The 18,666-nt window shown below is 41.1% G+C and overlaps 1 protein-coding gene across 1 annotated transcript in view; it reads right to left on the reverse strand.

Moving 5' to 3' along the window:
* Positions 1-7,614, reverse strand: part of LOC149458044 (matrix metalloproteinase-21-like) — a 33,229-nt gene extending 25,615 nt beyond the window's left edge. Inside the window, exons 1-2 of the mRNA XM_089682861.1 lie at positions 7,523-7,614; positions 2,083-2,404 (exon numbers count right to left, since the gene is read on the reverse strand). Coding sequence (XP_089538987.1) covers positions 2,083-2,256 — 174 coding nt within the window. The 5' untranslated portion in view covers positions 2,257-2,404; positions 7,523-7,614. The remainder of the gene's footprint in view (positions 1-2,082; positions 2,405-7,522) is intronic.
* Positions 7,615-18,666: the final 11,052 nt, after the last annotated feature.

The raw sequence follows: 18,666 nt of genomic DNA on the forward strand, positions 1-18,666 counted from the left end.
TCTTTTGCAAACTTCAAACGTGCTGCAATATTCTTTTTGGACAGCAATGGCTTCCTCCGTGGTGTCCTCCCATGTATTCCATTCTTGTTTAATGTTTTCTTTATTGTAGATGTGTCAACAAAAATGTTAGCATGTGCCAGAGATTTCTATAGGTCTTTAGCTGACACTCTGGGATTCTTCTTTACCTCATGCAGCATTCTGCACTGTGCTCTTGCAAACCACGCCTAGGGAGAGTAGCAACAGTGCTAAACTTTCTCCATTTGTAGACAGTCTGTCTTACCGTGGACACATGAACATCAAGGCTTTTGGAGATACTTTTGTAACCCTTTCCAGCTTCATGCAAGTCAACAATTCTTGATCGTAGGTCTTCTGAGAGCTCTTTTCTGCGAGGCATGGTTCACATCAGACAGTGCTTCTTGAAACCAGTAAACCCAAAACAGGTGTGTGTTTTTTAAGGGCAGGACAGCTGTCAGCAACACATCCAATATCATCACACTGATTGGAGTCAAGATTGGCTCACTCCTGGCTCCAATTAGCTCTGGGAGAAGTCATTAAGCTAGGGCCTCACATACTTTTTCCTCCCTGCACTGTGAATGTTATGTGCAATTAAACCATGGCAACATCTAATGTTTGTGTAGTATTATGTTCAGCAGACTGTGTTCTTCTATTGTTGTGACTTAGATGATGTTCAGAGCACATTTTATGCCCAATTCATGCAAAACTCCACATAATCCCAAGGGGTTCACATACTTTTTCTTGCAACTGTATACTAGCACATTATGCCTTTACCTTGCAGGGGATTTTTTTTTTTTTTGAAACACGGTTTAGTACCGCTTTAAGGAAATCAGAATAAAATCATACAGACTTTTGCATTTTAGGCCCCATGTACAATAGACACTTCTGAACAATGGAAACTGACTGCTGGAAAGTGTAGGTTAAAAAATGTCTGTTTAGCCGTGTTTGCATACCACGTTTATGCGTGTTTATACACGTTTGCATTTAGAAGCGTTTTTTAAAGATAAGCACAGGAGAACCTCCCAAATGCCCAGAATGCACTGAAAAGTGTTAAATTATTAACTATTTCAGACTGTTTCAGAGAAATACAGAGAGTAGAAGCAGAGACAGCAGTATGTGTTGACATTAGCTTAGGTGTGAGTTGCTCATTAACATTTCTTTTGTTTCCAAGGGTGGGAAGGTGTCTGGTGGAGTGAGTCATTAAGGCCACCTGGCAGGGGGTCTTCATGAGGAATTTGAGGTGTAATTAGTCATTAACTTATCTTTTGTTTCCAAGGGTGGGAGAGGTCTGAGGTGTGAATTGGTCATTACAATGTGTGATAAGCTTGGTGGGAACATTTTGTATTCAGTGTTTTGTCCATTTGAGTACCTTAAAAATGATTTGCATGCATTTTTGATGATGAAAAAAGTCTCTGGACAACATCGGAAACGGGAAGAGTTAAAAAAAATTTCAAACACAAACGCCTATAAATGCAATTTGCAGCATTTACAGGCATTTTGCGTTTGAAACGCTGCTAAAATCGACTACTGAACGCAAGTTTTATGCGTTCAAAAAAACGACTGTAAACCCAAATGCCTGTAAATGACTGCAAACGAAGATGTGTACATGGACACATAGGAAAACATTAGGGTGAGTTCAGGGGCTGTTGAAAAAAAATGTTGAACAGCTCCTAAACGTGAGTTTATCAGCTGCAGTGTACATGAGCTCTTAGCAGGGGCGGACTGACAATTCATGGGGCCCCTGGGCAATAGGGGATCATGGGCCCCTGTGTCCTTGCCCAAACTCATAAAATCCTATGAAAAAGGTACTAGGCGCATCTCATGAGGCCCCCTACTGACCCCGGGCCCTCGGGCAGTGCCCGAGTTTCCAAACGGTCAGTCCGCCCCTGGCCTTTAATAATAATAATTTCTTATTTTAAGTCAGAGGGAGATATATATATAACCCAGCAATAAAAATCAGGTATTAACATATATGTCATTGTACTAGCCCCAACCTTATTTCTGCACAGTGTCTCTCTGCAGTCTATATCCACCATTGAATAGTCATACTATCTCATTTGGTCATACCTGTGCTGCCTCCGGGCTCAGAATGGCATCAGCTTGTGGATGGTTTTGTAATTCTACATCGGAATGGTCTCTGTTATGGAAGAGTTTTTCTGAGCTTGTCCCCTCTAATGAATACAATAAGTAGAGGAGAGCAAATGAGATGGACACCGTTTTCAGGCAACCAGATTGCTCCATACCAGTTCCAACTGACCGTCTTCTGTTTTCATGTGATCAGCGTTCAGTACACTTGTTGTCACTTGTAATCAAGTGCTTCCACTAAGGACTAATACTTTTGTCACCTTGTCAGTTCTGTAAATTTTCACAACTACTTGATCTTCAAAGCCTGAAAAGAGTAGAAAAGAAGATTTAACTGTATCCAACACTGTTGACTTAAAATGACACAGCTTTTAGTCATTTTATGCAAAAATTGATGATTGCATTATACAGTTCATCTTACTTCTCTTTTGGAAATCGCCCAATTATATTATAGAATATAACAAATATCAGTTTACTCATATTCATATTTATTAAGAGGCTAAAAATTAACTGATCATTGGGTGTTCACTGAGCATGAAAAGCCGTTGGGTTATCTAGCATAGTTATACAACCGCAGCTTCCTAACAAGTTACCGGTAGCTAGTGTTCGCAATACATCCAGATTTCCCATATTTCAAAAGGAAATTAAATGTTGCAGCCACTGTCCCAAAACTGCATTTGGACATTTGCCATTAGTGGACAGCAAGCCAATGATTTTATCAGTGATTCACTCTTGACTTGTAGGACCTGAGGGGTTTTATCCAGCACACTCACTGCCCTACAAATGAGGTTTTAAGTGAAACGCTGCCCTTACTGTACTTACTGCCCTGCAAATGAGAATTTTAGCCTTAAAAGTATAATTTTCATTTATTTTTACTATAATGTTAGACTACAGGGCAAATGTTACTGAACAGCCAATTAATACACCACTATACACATTCTACGTACTGCGGTGCATCATAATTAAGTACATTTAAAGCCAGGGCATTTTTTTTATTTTGGATAGCATAGAAAATGGTTAGAACCTCTTTCAGGTATTCTTAAATCATCTTTTCCCCGTGTGGATATTTGCCTTTATTTTCTGTCCTGTCGACTCAAAAAATACATTTTTGGAACTCTCTAAAGTGAGGAAAACCTCCATCAAACAGTTGTCACCAGTGCAAACATGGAAGATTCCCCCTGTATTCTTGTTTGGGTGACAGCTCAGAATTTTGGCTTTCCAAACACTTTTAGTCCTGTGTAGGTGGCATCAAGACAAATAGAATAAATCTCCCTAGCAGGGTCCCATACGGCAAGGAAAACCTGAGAGTGGTTCTGATCCCTCACCACTTAATCCAAACTAGAAAGCAAAAGTTTTGATTTTGTATATACTTATGTTACATACACATATGTAAATGTGCACTTTGTTGTAAAGAAGACATGACAGAAGAATGTAATGGATTGAAAGTCAAATAGCTCATTATACTACAAAGTGTATAAATAGTTGCTAGACAGAGACTTCTGTTATAAAGACTCTCAAAATATAAACAAGAGCAGTGAGGGAATGAACTAGTTTAATGCAATTAATTATATTTTTTCACTCCTTTTTCAGAAACAAAGCCCAAAAGGAAAATTTTTTTAGATCCCACACTTTTATACATTTTTACAATAATTTTTTCCATGGAAATTGAAGTAAAAGCCAAAAATGTACAATATACAAAATAGGACAAAACCAGTAATTGGATAGTATTTATTCAATGTCAAAACATAGTATAGCTGTCATGTTTCAAAACTATATATATATATATATATATATACATATACACACACACACACCGGTGTGTATATATATATATATATATATATATATACACATATATACTGTGTATATATATATATATACACACAGAGTATACATTGTCTATATTTATATAACACTTTTTTTTATTAAGGAAATTTCTCTTTTGAAGGATCTTAATTTGCCATAACAACATAACAGCAATAACGTGCATCTGACACACACTGTATCTTCACCCCGGAGCTTGTCTCACATTTCATAATTTCTGTCTATCCATCAAAGAACATATAACACAGATTTAGTTTTGTACCACTATACAGTAGGTACCCCATATCATGCTGCAAAAAAAGGGGGTTGTGAAAAGAAATTCACAAAGAAAGCGGCTACATTATGAACAGAATGTGATACTCAGAAAAATTTCCAAAAATTATGCTTTATTACACATACAAATTTGACATATGGGCAATCGCCCTGGTTTACCATCACCTCAGTATGAGACAATACACACAGACCTAAAACCATATAAAATGACACCAGTACCGGTCTAAATGCATGTGCAACAAGGACAATGACTACAAGAGTCTAAAGTCCCTGTAGCACTGGCGCATAGGTGAACACTTCCCAAAGGAGGTGTATACAAAAATTATACCATAGGTATACCATAACACGTGTTATAAATATGTAGACTAAGCTACTACCAGAATGGTTATATCCCAAACAGGGAGTTTCAAAAAATTATACCATAGATATAAATATCACATGTATGCAATGCAGCAAGCACAGTATGCGTCAAAAAGAAGGCATGCCTCTAGGCCTATAAGAGACAAAACATAAATGTCATGTAAATGATGCAACACATTCCTATGCCGGCACAAGTGGTTGGGGCCCATTCATCTGTGATTATTACCAGCTGTTTCCTAGGGCTCTTGAATAAAAATATGCCCCATTTTTTACCAGGATGGAAGGATAGATGCATAAAGCAGCGCACTGCTTGAAATGGTTTCTTCACCACTGCATGTGGACTACATACCACTTTCTGTGAGAAAAACAAGACACATCCCAATAGATCTTCTGCCTGTTGAAATACATGTGGTATATCTTGTTTCTTATATAAAGCACCATGATGTCCCCATCCTGTAGTGAAACAAACAATATGTGGAAAGTCACTGAAAGAGCTTTCACTCTATATAGGATATATAGGTCATATATGTCACATAGGACCATATATCTAGTGTCCTGCAACAGTCCACTCACCACCTGTGCAATGGATAATAGGAGAGGAAAGAATATCCTTCATAGGTGCTGCCATACAAGGCCGGGGAGGCCAAGGAACCACCGCTGACATCCGCCGATATACCGCGGGTTCCAGCCTCTTCTCGGCGCCTGTGCTGCCTAGGCTTGCCTCATGGCATGTGAAAATGGCTTCCTCCTTGTAGGTCAGCGTGCGTTCCACCTAATGCGCATGACCGGAAGTGACGTATCTGACGTATGACGTCAACGCGTTTCGCCGATGGGCGTATCTCACTCAGCTTCGTCAGGACCCCATACCCATACCCCATATCATGCTCCATGCACAGAGGGATAAACATGTTCTAGCCATTGTGGCAGTACGGTATCCTGCCACGGTGGAAATCATGATGGAGACCCAGGATTCTCAACTATACTGGTTGAGGGGCTCCAGGCAGTTCTCACAATGCAGAGGAAACTGATTTATAAGTTTCCTCTTTGGTTTGTAAAGCCTGTTTTGGGACCTGTAGCCTGGAGATTTCTTAGAGATTTGGGAGGGATGAAATCTCCAATCCTGGGCCCATATTTTGGTAGCAGCCAGCGTGCTGATTGCACAGGTGTGTGCAGGCCTTTTTGTGGAGGCCAGGACATGATTCTGAGCTCCACCCAGGCAGACGGGAGGTCTCTGCCTAGGAGGCAGGAGGGCTCCACCCCGGCAGGCAGGAGGTCACTGCCTTGGAGTCAGGTGGGCTTCACCTAGGAGAGGTGGAAGCCAGACTAGCTGTGTGCTAGAAGTTTGCTGTGTGCAAAAGCAACCTCGTGGAAGGCGTCTGTAGGAGACATATATAAAGCGGGATATCTGAGAGAGCCAGAAGGCTGAGTATTATTTGCATTTGTGTGATGGTGGAAACCCCTGCGCGGGAAACCTTTATGTTACAGGACTTTCATTTAAATAAAAGTGGGCAAAAAGGCCCTTAAAAATAAGCGAGTTGCCGTGTGCTTTGAAGAAGCTCTACCACTAATAAGCGAGTTCCCACACCATGTAAGAATATATAGGTCATTGGAATAAGGGGGCAACTGCCTGAGGTTTCTAACCGTCAACCCCATAGTTTCTCAAATTCAATGGTACAGCCCCGATGCTGGAAAATAAGGTGTTCGAGTCTCAAGGTATCATTCATATAATATAGCCATTCTTTATGTAATCTGGGGGAGGGGGTCAGTTGGTTTTCAGTGTTGTAGACATGTGAACATCGGAAATGTTTGTTTATTTTTGGATTCATTCATACATTGAATAATTTTTTTTCCAGCATATTCATTTTTGGTATTTGTTCTGTATCTAGCAGTTGTTGGTCCAAGTGCATTCGAAAAATTTTGCAGTTTTTACAGAAGATTGCTATACATTCAATACATTATCCAATTGGATGGATTTGAATCAAAAGGATTCAATATTTTCAGACACTAGTTCAACCCACCAAGAGAAATGGCATGGGCCAATTGGACGATAATGACTGGTGTCATGTGCATCCGAATTAACCAATGGAACAAAATTTGGACCCAATTGGTATCCGAATTATAAAACAAATTTGAAAATTGAGTTCATTTGTCCATGGAACCGAACTAATATTGCATCATGTGACATCATCCGAATAAAAACAACTGTATTCGTCCGAAAAATGAATCATAACAAAATGCATGTGTCTAATTTGGAGCATCCGCACAGCAAATTAATCTGGTCACTATGGTCTCTCCGACACCTACCGCAGGTAGGTTCATCAAGTTTACATAATTTCGATGGTGTATAATGTGCCGTTAGTGTGTCGTTGGGTCACATTAAATAAGCATTGGTTAAATTCATAGTGTTTCCCACTGTTCTCCAGTAACAAATACAACATCCATCTCCTATTTATCAATATCTTTACAGGAGAATCCATTAGGAAGCGTACTGTAGCAATTACATTTGGTGGGTGTAGTATTTTGCCAGAGAATAAAAATAGGAGGAAAACTCCCATACCAGTTAGTTGTTCCTCCTGGGCCTGTAAAGCATAACCGAGTTCTGCATAGTAAACGTGCATCAAATGCAGAATGTTAAACTTTTATTTTATTTTTTTTTTACAAAAAATAGAATGCATGTAAACCATGGTTGAGTTTTGCATAGTACAAGTGCATCAAATGCAGCAGGTTAAACATTTTTCTTTGTTTTTTTAACAAAAAAATGTAAATGTTAAAGATAACTCTAATCTATTTACATATAATCTGCTTAGTATAAAAAAAAAAGTTTTACTGAGCCGGTAAGACTGGTATTTGCATTCAAATTTTATAAGGTATAGCAAATGATAACAATTTCATAGGAATTATTTCCTAAGACAGGCAAATTTTGTTCATAGACAGAGATAGTTTCACTTCCCTCTAGATTTGTACTTACTTGTTTGGATGTTTTCTGTTCTGTGAGCTTCTCTCTACTCTCTGCAGCCCCTTGGCAGAGGTTTTTTTAACAAGGTCTGAGCTGGGAAGAGACTAGTCCGCCCCTAAATAAATCATAGACTATCATGAGAAATGTCAGACAAGCTGTTAGCTTATGACAAATAGGGCAGTGAATACTAAAGAAATTAATGATGTATTTCAAGTACAGAGGCTACCTGGCTCCACTTGACTGGTCCTAGCTGTTCCCAGGCAGCTGAAATGAGGACAGTCACCTCTGAGCGGGACTCAACACTGAGGTCTTTAAAACTTGAAAATATTAACCTACAATGTCAAGAATGGGCCAATGTCTGGTATGACATCACCATCACCATTACTTCTGGAGAAACTTGTGTTGTTTTCCCATTTGTTTCATTCCTTTGCTCAGCAGAAAGTCAAGTTAATCATCTATGCATAGGAAAATGTAAAGGATAACCACCTTCCTAAAAAACTATACGTGGAATGCAGGTCAGTAAATGTAAAAGAGGATTTCCAGCTAAACCTTTTTTTCTACTTCTACAATGAATGAGGAAATGTTAGTGCCTCCATCAAGAATTTCTTGCTATCTGGAGAGATTCATTTTTACTTTGTGTCAAGTAAAAGGAAATTTTAAAATTGCACAGTTGTCACTGGAATAGAATGACAGGATATTTCCACTGGAGAATTTCTATAGCTTTTCTATAGTTGACCGTAACATTTGAGTACTGTCTGTGATACGTATTTATTTGTACTAACATACAATTTTTCAGGACAAGCTTTTGGGTGTGCCTCCTTCTTCCCGAAGAAGGGGGTACACCCTGAAAGCTTGTCCTAAAAAAGTATATTTTAGTGCAAATACAAAAAGTATCACAGACAGTACTCAATTGTTTCTGTTGCAAGTGCACTAATATGGCTACAATCACCTCAAGCTATAGTTGACCGTGAAATATTTCTGTGGGCCCAGTATTCCACTGCCCTTTGTTACTTTGTGGCAAATCACAACATTTTAAGCAAATCTGGAGTAAAATAAGTACCTAATCCAAACATAGTAGGCACATGTTTGCTATTCAGTTTAGTGCCTGGATGTCTCTGGGTTGAGAGATGATCGCCTGCACCATCCCACCTTCAAAGCCTGTCTAGTAGCCTAAACCTGACTGGTTAATAGTGAGACTCAGGAAGTGGGCTTAGTGCTAGGGAAAGCCAACGCTAATGCTAACCCTTTCCCCATACCCCAAGCTTAACCCAACATCTTGAACTATCTTAAAGCCTAACTATGGTTCATTTTTTTAAAACTCAGCACAGGGGATGGTACTTACATTTAATGAGAAATATTTCTTAGGCTGGTTGTCCTTTTTTGAAATCTTTCACCCTCTGCCTCTCGTCAAACCCCTCGCAGTAGTAATCTTCCAGTACTATGGAGATTATTACAGCCACTGGATCTGTCATAGGCACTTTAGATATAGATACGGTGGGAGATGGAGACCAGAGGTCTCCGGATCCTTGGTAGAAGGATTTACTGGTACTGCACCCCTAAATTATATATTATTATACATTTTTGTAAAGTTCTCTTTAATGTATGGTATGGTACCTTTAAAACCCTATTAGCTTTTCTGGTTAGGGTCTTATTCATAGTGTCATAGGCACTTGTCAAGAGTGCTTACTATGCCAACACTGTCTTTCTTCATTCATAGAAGTTTGATTTTAGCAGCTTCTATCAATGAAAAGTGCTCCATGAATCGAGGATGGGTGGATAAATAAAAGGTCTGTCTCCTCCATTCATAAAGAGCTTTTTATTCATGAAAGCTAAAGTACAGTTTCTATGAATGGATGAGGGGGGGTGGAAAGGGCAGACTCTTTGCAAGTGCCTATGACCGGTCCAGCAGCTGTATTAACCCCTGTAGAACCAGAATATTAGTGCTGCGGCTGTTTGTGTTGGGCTGGAGGATGGCAGAAGATTTCAACTAGTACAGCTGGCACCAGCACAAGGGACACTTCTCATTAAATGTTTTTCCCAACTAGACCCCATCATTATTCCTAATGGTGCTGTTGTCAATATTGTTATAATGTCATTTTTCTATAATGGATATATTATAAAGGTATTTGATTTTAGGTTTCTAGGAGGTGGTTTTAAAACCTAAGTACAGACAATTTTTTACATTTGGTTTTGGATTGGGTGCATAGTTACAACCTTTGTCAGGTTTTTATTTTATTTATTATTTATTTTATTCTATGTGCCAGCATATGCCTTTTTGCCTTGACCCCCGCAGTTCAAGTTCACAAATTAAGCATGGTCAGTTGCATCATTGCTCTATGCTCAATTGGCATTGGTTTTTTAACTTTGCACCATAGACACATGCACAAAAATGAACATGCACCAGGCCTGGAGCATGAATGCACTACAAGCAGCAGCTGCAAACAGCAGTAAGTTTTACAGAATAAAAATAACAAAATTCTTGTTCTGCATTGTGTATCTGTATGGCGGCAGCTATCTTGGTAGAAGCAAGGCTTTGTTTCCTCATGCCTTCAGCCAGGAGAACAGTGAGAAACACAGTAATAACATTACCAAATCTCAGTCAAAATCTCACGAGACTAGTAGTCAGAGAGAGCAGTGCCTTAGATCTCGCACTGCCTAAGCACACACACATACCAGGAAGTGCACTGCTAATTTTCAAGAGGAGAGGAATGCAAGACAATGGGACATTTTTCCAGGTAGTGCTTAGATGTAATTAACAATTCTATATGTTCCCAATTACATAGCAAATCTTCACTTTTTTGAATTTAGGTCTACATTAAGGACTTCTAACACTTCCAATCTGCATATATGTTTTGGGTCAGTGACCAATAATGGCGTAGATTTACTAGAACTGAAGAGTGCAAAATCTGGTGCAGCTGTGCATGGTAGCCAACAGGGGCGGACTGACAACTCATGGGGCCCCCGGGCAATAGGGGATCATGGGGCCCCTGTGTCCTTGACCAAACTCAAAAAAGCGTAAAAAAAAGATACCAGGGGCATCTCATGGGGCCCCCTACTGACCCCGGGCCCTCAGGCAGTGCCTGAGTTTCCAAATGGTCAGTCCGCCCCTGGTAGCCAATCAGCTTATAACTTCAGCTTGTTCAATTAAGCTTTGACAACAAAACCTGGAAGCTGATTGGTTTCTATCTGAGCGGCCCCAGATTTTGCACTCTCTTGTTTTAGCAAACCCCAAAGTGTTAAAACCAGGGGTCCATGTAAAAGCCAGGCAACCAGCATTTTCTTATAACAGCCCCATATAGCTCTTAATTTAATGTAGCCCTCACCAGTGGCGTCATTCTGGAGATGCGGGGGGTGCTCCCGCTTGACACCCGCCACAGGTGTGACACCAGCTCCGGGACCAGGTGGACATGAACTGATGACACAGTGCAGGTAGTACCAGCTGAAGTCTGCCTGATGGTGGTTGAACATGCACAGCGGTGCACAGAGCACCGCCAAAGTCCAGGATAGACCCTGCACAGTGCCCTTGCAGAGCTGCAGTGGGGTGCCGAGTGCTGGAATACTCCCAGTGCTCCTGCACTCAGCACAAGTAGACATCCATTATACTTCTCTGTCAGGCGGAGTGAACTCCACCCAACAGATCATTTCGAGTCCCTGCCACTGACATGATGTCATTCTGAGGCTGGGACAGGAAGAGAGACAGGCACTGTGGGGACCATGTTGCATGGATCAGGTAAGTAAGCAATAACTTAATCAAAGCAGAGAATATATATTGCTTAACAGTGTAATGTTGCAGTGACTCAGCCATAAGACTTTTCCAGTGCAATGAACTGGTTTAACTCCTTGGGAAGTGTGGTGGGTTTTGTAATTGGGGGTGAAGAGGTTAATTAATTCGCACACATTCCTGCATTCAAGAGATGGCAGTGTGTATCAACGTGTGCTGCAGTGACCATCAGCTGGAGCCGAGTAGAGCTAACAGAGAAGAATGTCATCAGCACATCAAAGATCCCCAATGTGGGTCCAAAAGCTTTAATGAATGATCAAATAGTTACAGCAAAGCAACGTTTCAGAGTCTCACAGGACCCCTTCATCAGGCATGTGACCCTGAGCTAATTAACTAACACTGCTATTAGCCAGTAATGTGCAACACAAAGGGGTTAATGTACTGACGCTGGTCACTGATGCATTATTGACCGGTGGCAGTTAATTAACCCCTTTGTGCTGCATTAGTGCCCAGTGTCATTGTTAATTAACTAGTAGCCGACCGCAGATAGCCGAATGACAGTTCTGGGTGGACGTCATATGACGTCCCCCCAGAATGCGCTCTCCTGCGCGCCCCAGGGGGCGCGCACCCGGCGATCTCCGTGATCGCTGTATCCTACGGACACAGCTGATCACGTGATGTGGTAAAAGGCCAATCACAGCGGTCTTTTACCACCTGATCAGCGGTATCCAATGACACGCTGATCAGAGGGAAATGCAAGTGCCGGTTCTCGGCTGCACTTTCCTCACGCTGTCAGATCGTGAGGAAAGTACTGCTGAGAACCGGCAGTTGTCAGAGCGAGGATCGGCACCGATCATCAGGGCACTGATGATCAGTGCCCTGATGATCGGTGCCCAGCAGTGACACCCTCAAGTTCCGCCCACCTGTGCCCAGCAGTGCGCCCACTAACTCCGCCCACCTGTGCCCAGCAGATCACCCACCTGTGCCCAGCAGTGCATCCACCTGTGCCACTCTGCAGTGTCACACACCTGTGCCCAGAAGTGCCACCTACCTGTGCCCACCAGTGCCACCCACCAGTGCCACCCACCAGTGCAGCCTAGCAGTGTTGCCAGTCAGTGCCACCAGTCAGTGCCCAGGGGTTGTGCCAGTCAGTGCCGCCAGTCAGTGCCCAGCAGTGATGCCAGTCAGTGCCGTCTATCAGTACCCATCATCAGTGTCACCTATCAGTGCTGCATATTAGTGCCGCCTATCCATGACACCTCATTAGTGCTGTCTATCAGTGCCGCCTATCCGTGCCACCTCATTAGTACTGCCTATCAGTGCCCTTTAGTGCTGCCTATCAGTGCCCATCAGTGCCGCCTATCAGTGCCCATCAGTGCTGCCTCATCAACGCACATCAGTGAAGGAGAAAAATTACCTGTTTGAAAAATTTTATAATAGAAACAAAGAAACTTTTTTTTTTTTTTCAAATTTTTTGCACCTTTTTTATTTATAGCGCAAAAAGTAAAGCGCCCAGTGGCGATTAAATACCACCAAAAGAAAGCTCTATTTGTGAGAAAAAATGATCAAAATTTCATATGGGTACAATGTTGCATGACCGCGCAATTGTCAATCAAAGTGCGGCAGCGCTGAAAGCTGAAAATTGGCCTGGTAAATAAGGGGGTATAAGTGCCTGGTAGGCAAGTGGTTAAGCCAAGGGGCGGACTGACCATTGGGGAACTCAGGCACTGCCGAGGGCCTGGGGTCAGTAGGGGGCCCCATGAGATGTCCCTGGTACCTTTTTATAGGCTTTTTTGGGTGTGGTTTGAGTGTGGGCGAGGACACAGGGGCCCCATGATCCCCTATTGCCCGGGGGCCCCATGAGTTGTCAGTCCTCCCCTGATTAAGCCATTCTTGCAGCAAAACACAGGGGTTAATTAACACTGGCCACTAGTCCAGCATAAAGGGGTTAATTAACACTGCCACTGGCCACTACTGCATTAGTGATCAATGGCAATGTTAATTAACCCTTGTGTTGAATTGAATTTTGTGGCCAGTGGCAGTGTTATTTAGCTCCTTAATACTGCAGAGTTTTAAAATAGCATAACACCACTGACCACTTATGCTGGGGGTGCAGCTTCTGCACCAATGCTGGGGATCATTGGAGAAACTGGCACCAATTCTGGGGCTTATTATTGCAGAAACTGACACCAGTGCTGGGGGTCATTATTATATAAACTGGTACAGATGCTGGGAGCTTTTATTCTAGAAATATGCACCGATGTGTCGGGTTATTATTGCTGCTACTGATACTAATGTTGGTGATTATTACTGTGGAAACTGGCACTGATCCCGGGGGTTGTTATTTTTTGGGAGAGTTCTATTATTTTCATATTTATTTATTACAGGTACTTATATAGCGCCGTCAATTTACGCAGCACTTTACATATATATTTTACATTCATATCAGTCCCTAACCCTCAAGGGGCATACAATCTAAGGCCCCTAACTCACATTCATACATACACATACTAGGGACAATTTAGACAGGATCCAATTCACCTACCAGTATGTCTTTGGAGTGTGGGAGGAAACCGGAGTACCCGGAGGAAACCCACGCAGGCACAGGGAGAACATGCAAACTCTAGGCAGGTGTATGATATAGTTCAAATTTTCTAGTTGATTGATAGTTAACAGCACTACTTTTGCCATTATATGCATTTATTGGGGGGTGACGCCATGTTTTACTGCACCAGGCGACACTAACTCTAGTGACGCCATTGACCCTCGCACCCTGTATCTGTAGAACAGCAATCTATGCAGTGTTGCTAAAATCTGCAGTATTAAAATGTATGAGCAGCATTGCATCTTCCAGTAAAATCCTGTTTTGTTTATTATTTTAGAGTGATAAATCTGTTAAACACAAGTACATTGAAGTGTGTGAGACATACCTGGATCATTTCCATAGGCACTTTCACACTCTTTATGTAGCTTTGACATAACATGTCTGAAATAGAGGCCAGCACAGTTGTTCGTTGGTCAAGCTGTGTGACGTAGTAATGGCCTGTTTATCTTCTAACAATCACTTCTCTCCTTCTAATTTTATTTTTCTTTCCTCTTAGGGATGTCACCAGAAGATTATCATAATGAACTGGCCCCAGAGCTTACAGTAAAAAGCTTTCAACAGTTGATAAAACTTATGTATTTATAATAATTATTTGTCAGAATGTTCAAAGAACCAAATGCCTTTAGACCACCTACAGACCTGGGTTCTTGGTGGGGATCCAATGTAATGAGTCACTGCCAAGGCTGCACAGAGCTGTAAACTTATAGTCAGAGTACAGATGTGATAACTAGCAGTGTGAAGACAGTACCGCCAACATTTTATATTATTATTATTATAATACAGGATTTACTGTATATAGCTCTAACTCTTTGTACAGAACTTTCAAAATAAATGGAGATGGTTCAGTTACAATACGCTATAATACAAGAGGGTGCAGAGAGACCTGCCCATGAAATACTACAACCAAAATGATAGATTTTTTGCATGGTTGTTGGTAAATTGAACCCCTTGTTAGCTTCTTGTATGTCTTGGGGTCTTCAGTGCTAAAGCTCCCCACCAGGATTATCAGTTGTCCCTCCTGTTATACAGAAGCCAAAGCCATATGATGGATGTACAGTTGTGTTCAAAATAATAGCAGTCAGACATCACTAACCTGATCAATCACTGTTTTTAGTAGAAATGATATTTCTACATGGCAAATAATTTACTAGCAGGTGTAGAAGACTAATAGGAATCCAACAGACCCAACAGTCATGACATGCATGCTGCTGATTCTGTGTAATTGAATCACTAATTGAAAGGGGCATGTTCAAAATAATAGCAGTGTGGAGTTCTATTAGTGAGGTCATTAATTCTTTGAAAAACAGGTGGCAATTATTGCCCTTATTTAAGGAAGGAAGGCAGCAAATGTTGTACATGCTGGTTACAGTGCATTTCTCTCTGAAATTCTGAGGAAAATGGGTCGTTCCAGACATTGTTCAGAAGAACAGCGTATCTTGATTAAAAAGTTGATTGGAGAGGGGAAAACATATAAAGAAGTGCAGAAAATGATAGGCTGCTCAGCTAAAATGATCGCAAATGCTTTAAAATGGAAACCAAAACCTGAAAGACGTGGAAGAAAGCGAAAAACTACAATTCGAATGGATAGAAGAACAGCCAAAATGGCAACAACTCAACAATCAGCTCCAGGAATATCAAAGAAGGTCTAAAGTTCCCTGTGAGTACTGTTACAATTAGAAGACGCCTATGTGAAGCCAAGCTATCTGCAAGAAGCCCCCACAAAGTCCCACTGTTGAAAAAAAGACGTGCTGAAGAGATTACAATTTGCCAAAGAGCACATTGACTGGCCTAAAGAGAAATGGTGCAACATTTTGTGGACTGATGAAAGTAAGATTGTTCTTTTTGGGTCTAGTGGCCGGAGACAGTTTGTCAGACGACCCCCAAACACTGAATTCAAGCCACAGTACACTGTGAAGACAGTGAAGCATGGTTGCGCAAGCATCATGATATGGGGATGTTTCTCATACTACAATGTTGGGCCTATTTATCGCATACCAGGGATCATGGATCAGTTTGAATACATCAGAATACTTAAAGAGGTCATGCTGCCTTATGCTGAAGAGGAAATGCCCTTAAAATGGGTGTTCCAACAAGACAACGACCCCAAACACACCAGTAAACGTGCAACATCTTGGTTCCAGACCAACAAGATTGACGTTATGGAGTGGCCAGCCCAATCCCCGGATCTCAATCCAATATAAAACTTGTGGGGTGACATCAAAATGCAGTTTTTGAGGCAAAACCAAGAAATAGAGAAGAACTGTGGAATGTAGTTCAATCCTCCTGGGCTGGAATACCTGTTCACAGGTGCCAGAGGTTGGGTGACTCCATGCAACACAGATGTACAGCAGTTCTCAGAAACAGTGCTTATACAACTAAATATTCATTAAGTGATTCAAAGGAAAGCAAAATCTTCAAACATTTTTCAGTTTATATAGTGAATGTTTGAGTTTGTAAAGAAGAATACAAACACTGCTATTTTTTTGAACAGTCTAATATTCACTTTTCTTCAATTTTTTTAGAGGAACAATACAAATTTGATATATTTTTCTTCATGTTTTGATTTGGAATAGAATGTGTAGTGTTCCCAATGCATTTGAGTGTATGGAAATAAAAGCTATTAGAAGGATTTTGAGCTTTATTCACTTTTTCAACACACTGCTTTTGTTTTGAACACAACTGTATATCATATGCACTCTGTGTGTTGTACACTCTTGAACCTTGTACTCTGTGTGTTATGCAATCTTGACCCAGAGCAGAGTAAGCTCAGGTTTATTTAACCATACCCCTTTAAGTCCCTCCCACTGTCGGCACAATTTTAAAACTGCTCCTCTCCCCAACCTAAGTGGGCATGGTCATGAGAGTGTCCCTGGATTTCATTTCGAAAATGTGGTCACCTTAATTTGTGAGTATCTCTGCCACAGTGGCAAATGGCTCTTGCAGTCTTTTCATTCACAGATTATTGTAACTTTACAACTTGGCTGTTCAGGTGGAGTTACATACAGCATGCCAAAAAATGAGCAGCAGAACACTGAAGGAAGAAGCACCACCTGATTTAGATAAGTGGGAGGGTTGTTTAATGTTTGGAGCTTAGGTAATGCAGCCATGTTTCATGTTACACTCTAAATCATGGTCAAAAAGGTGGACTAAACCTTTAAGGTCCAGGGCAGGTAATGAAGGTAAATATCTGATTGAATATCACTGAAAACTCGTATACATCAGAACTCCCAGAATTCACATTTTGACATGTCTTAGAAGGTAAGAAGTTAGCACAGATTATATTGCTCTGAAAGCACGTACCAATGGTTAACAGCACCAAAAACCAACATACCATGATTGTGATCTTATGGGACAGGATAAAGATACAAAATACTGCATGGAAACATGACCTAAGGAGTCACCGGAGGTGACTTACCCCAACGGTGTCTGCATGAATAGGAAATATTGTACACGTTTAGAATGAACTTTAAAGGAAGCCCATATTTTAAAAATGATTTCAATTGTTTCAAAGTGAACTACTCAGTTTGAATGTCCCCTCAGCAGTATCAATAAGTTGTTCCTCCACATAGTTCTGATTAGCAAAGCTCTGGCTTTCTTTACACAAGTGGGCCTACGGGACCAGATTGCCTGATTTGCCACCATGGGCAAGATCTTATGACAAATGCCAGTTTTTCAAGTGAAAAGCCTCTCTAATTAGAAGTGAAAACATCACTATTCATCATCCTAGACAAGAGCTTTTTAAAACAAAGAATTGTAAGTGACCCCTCTCCAAATGGAGACTGTCCAACATGTCCAATCAATTACTTTTACTTAAAAACAAACATGACTGAGGTCTGAGCATCCCTGTACTCTGTGTGTGCCTCATTCCTGTTCTAGACCAGTCTATTACTTACAGTGATTTATCGACAGCAGATGAGCAGGGTTACTATCAGTTGAATGATTTGGCAGTGCATGTAGTTTTAACGTGCAGGATTATCCAAACACAGCAGTACCCCCCACTAATGAACTGTGATTTATTCACATTGACTGGTTATTTTGTTCTATAGGGATTTTGTGTTCTTCTATAGTCAGTTACAAAAAGTAGATGAATAGGATTAATGTACTGAACCTTTAGACCTGAAACACAAAAACAGGCCAAATTAAAGCATTAAAGAGGAACTATCATTAAAAAATGCTTTATTGTTACTGAACTCCCCAGGGGACCAAGTGCATATGGCACTAGGTATTGTTCTGACTAGTGTCTCCATTGTCATCAAATCACACCCCTATATGCTGGCAGTAGCTCCATCCCCTTTTGAAACCCAAATTATGGGAGTTCCTGTGGAGGATGGTTCAGCCAACACAGAACCCTGCCCTCTCTCTAAGATGAATGAGCTGTCACTATAATAGTAATAATAGTAAAAGAACAGGCAGTGCAGAATGCTCAGTTATAATAGTGACAGCTCATTCTGTCTGTGCATTTATCAGCGGCTGCTTATGCACATGCACAGCCGATGGATCACATAGCACTTTTATAAATGAATGATCAATGCTGTCAGACCAGCGCCATATATGACACAACCGACAGTGCTGAATGTTTTTTCATAAAAATTAAAGATCACTGCCGCAGTGGTATGTGATTCATCAGCTGTGTATTTGTAAATGCAGCAGCTGATAGCTACACAGCGCTGCAGGCTGTATGACTTCATATTGTGAATGGCAGTGCTGATCTCCTTTGACCAGAGCTGTCAATCACAAATCTATCTGCTTTTTAGTGGTGTTGTCAGACAGGAGATAAACCTGTCTCACCATGGTGCAATTTGTCTTGAAGCTGACTTTTCATGGAGGGGG

The sequence above is a fragment of the Staurois parvus genome, unplaced genomic scaffold (genome assembly GCF_062004578.1).
Source record: "Staurois parvus isolate SC_StPar_1 unplaced genomic scaffold, SC_StPar_1.0 ptg000298l, whole genome shotgun sequence".
NCBI classification, from domain to species: domain Eukaryota; kingdom Metazoa; phylum Chordata; class Amphibia; order Anura; family Ranidae; genus Staurois; species Staurois parvus.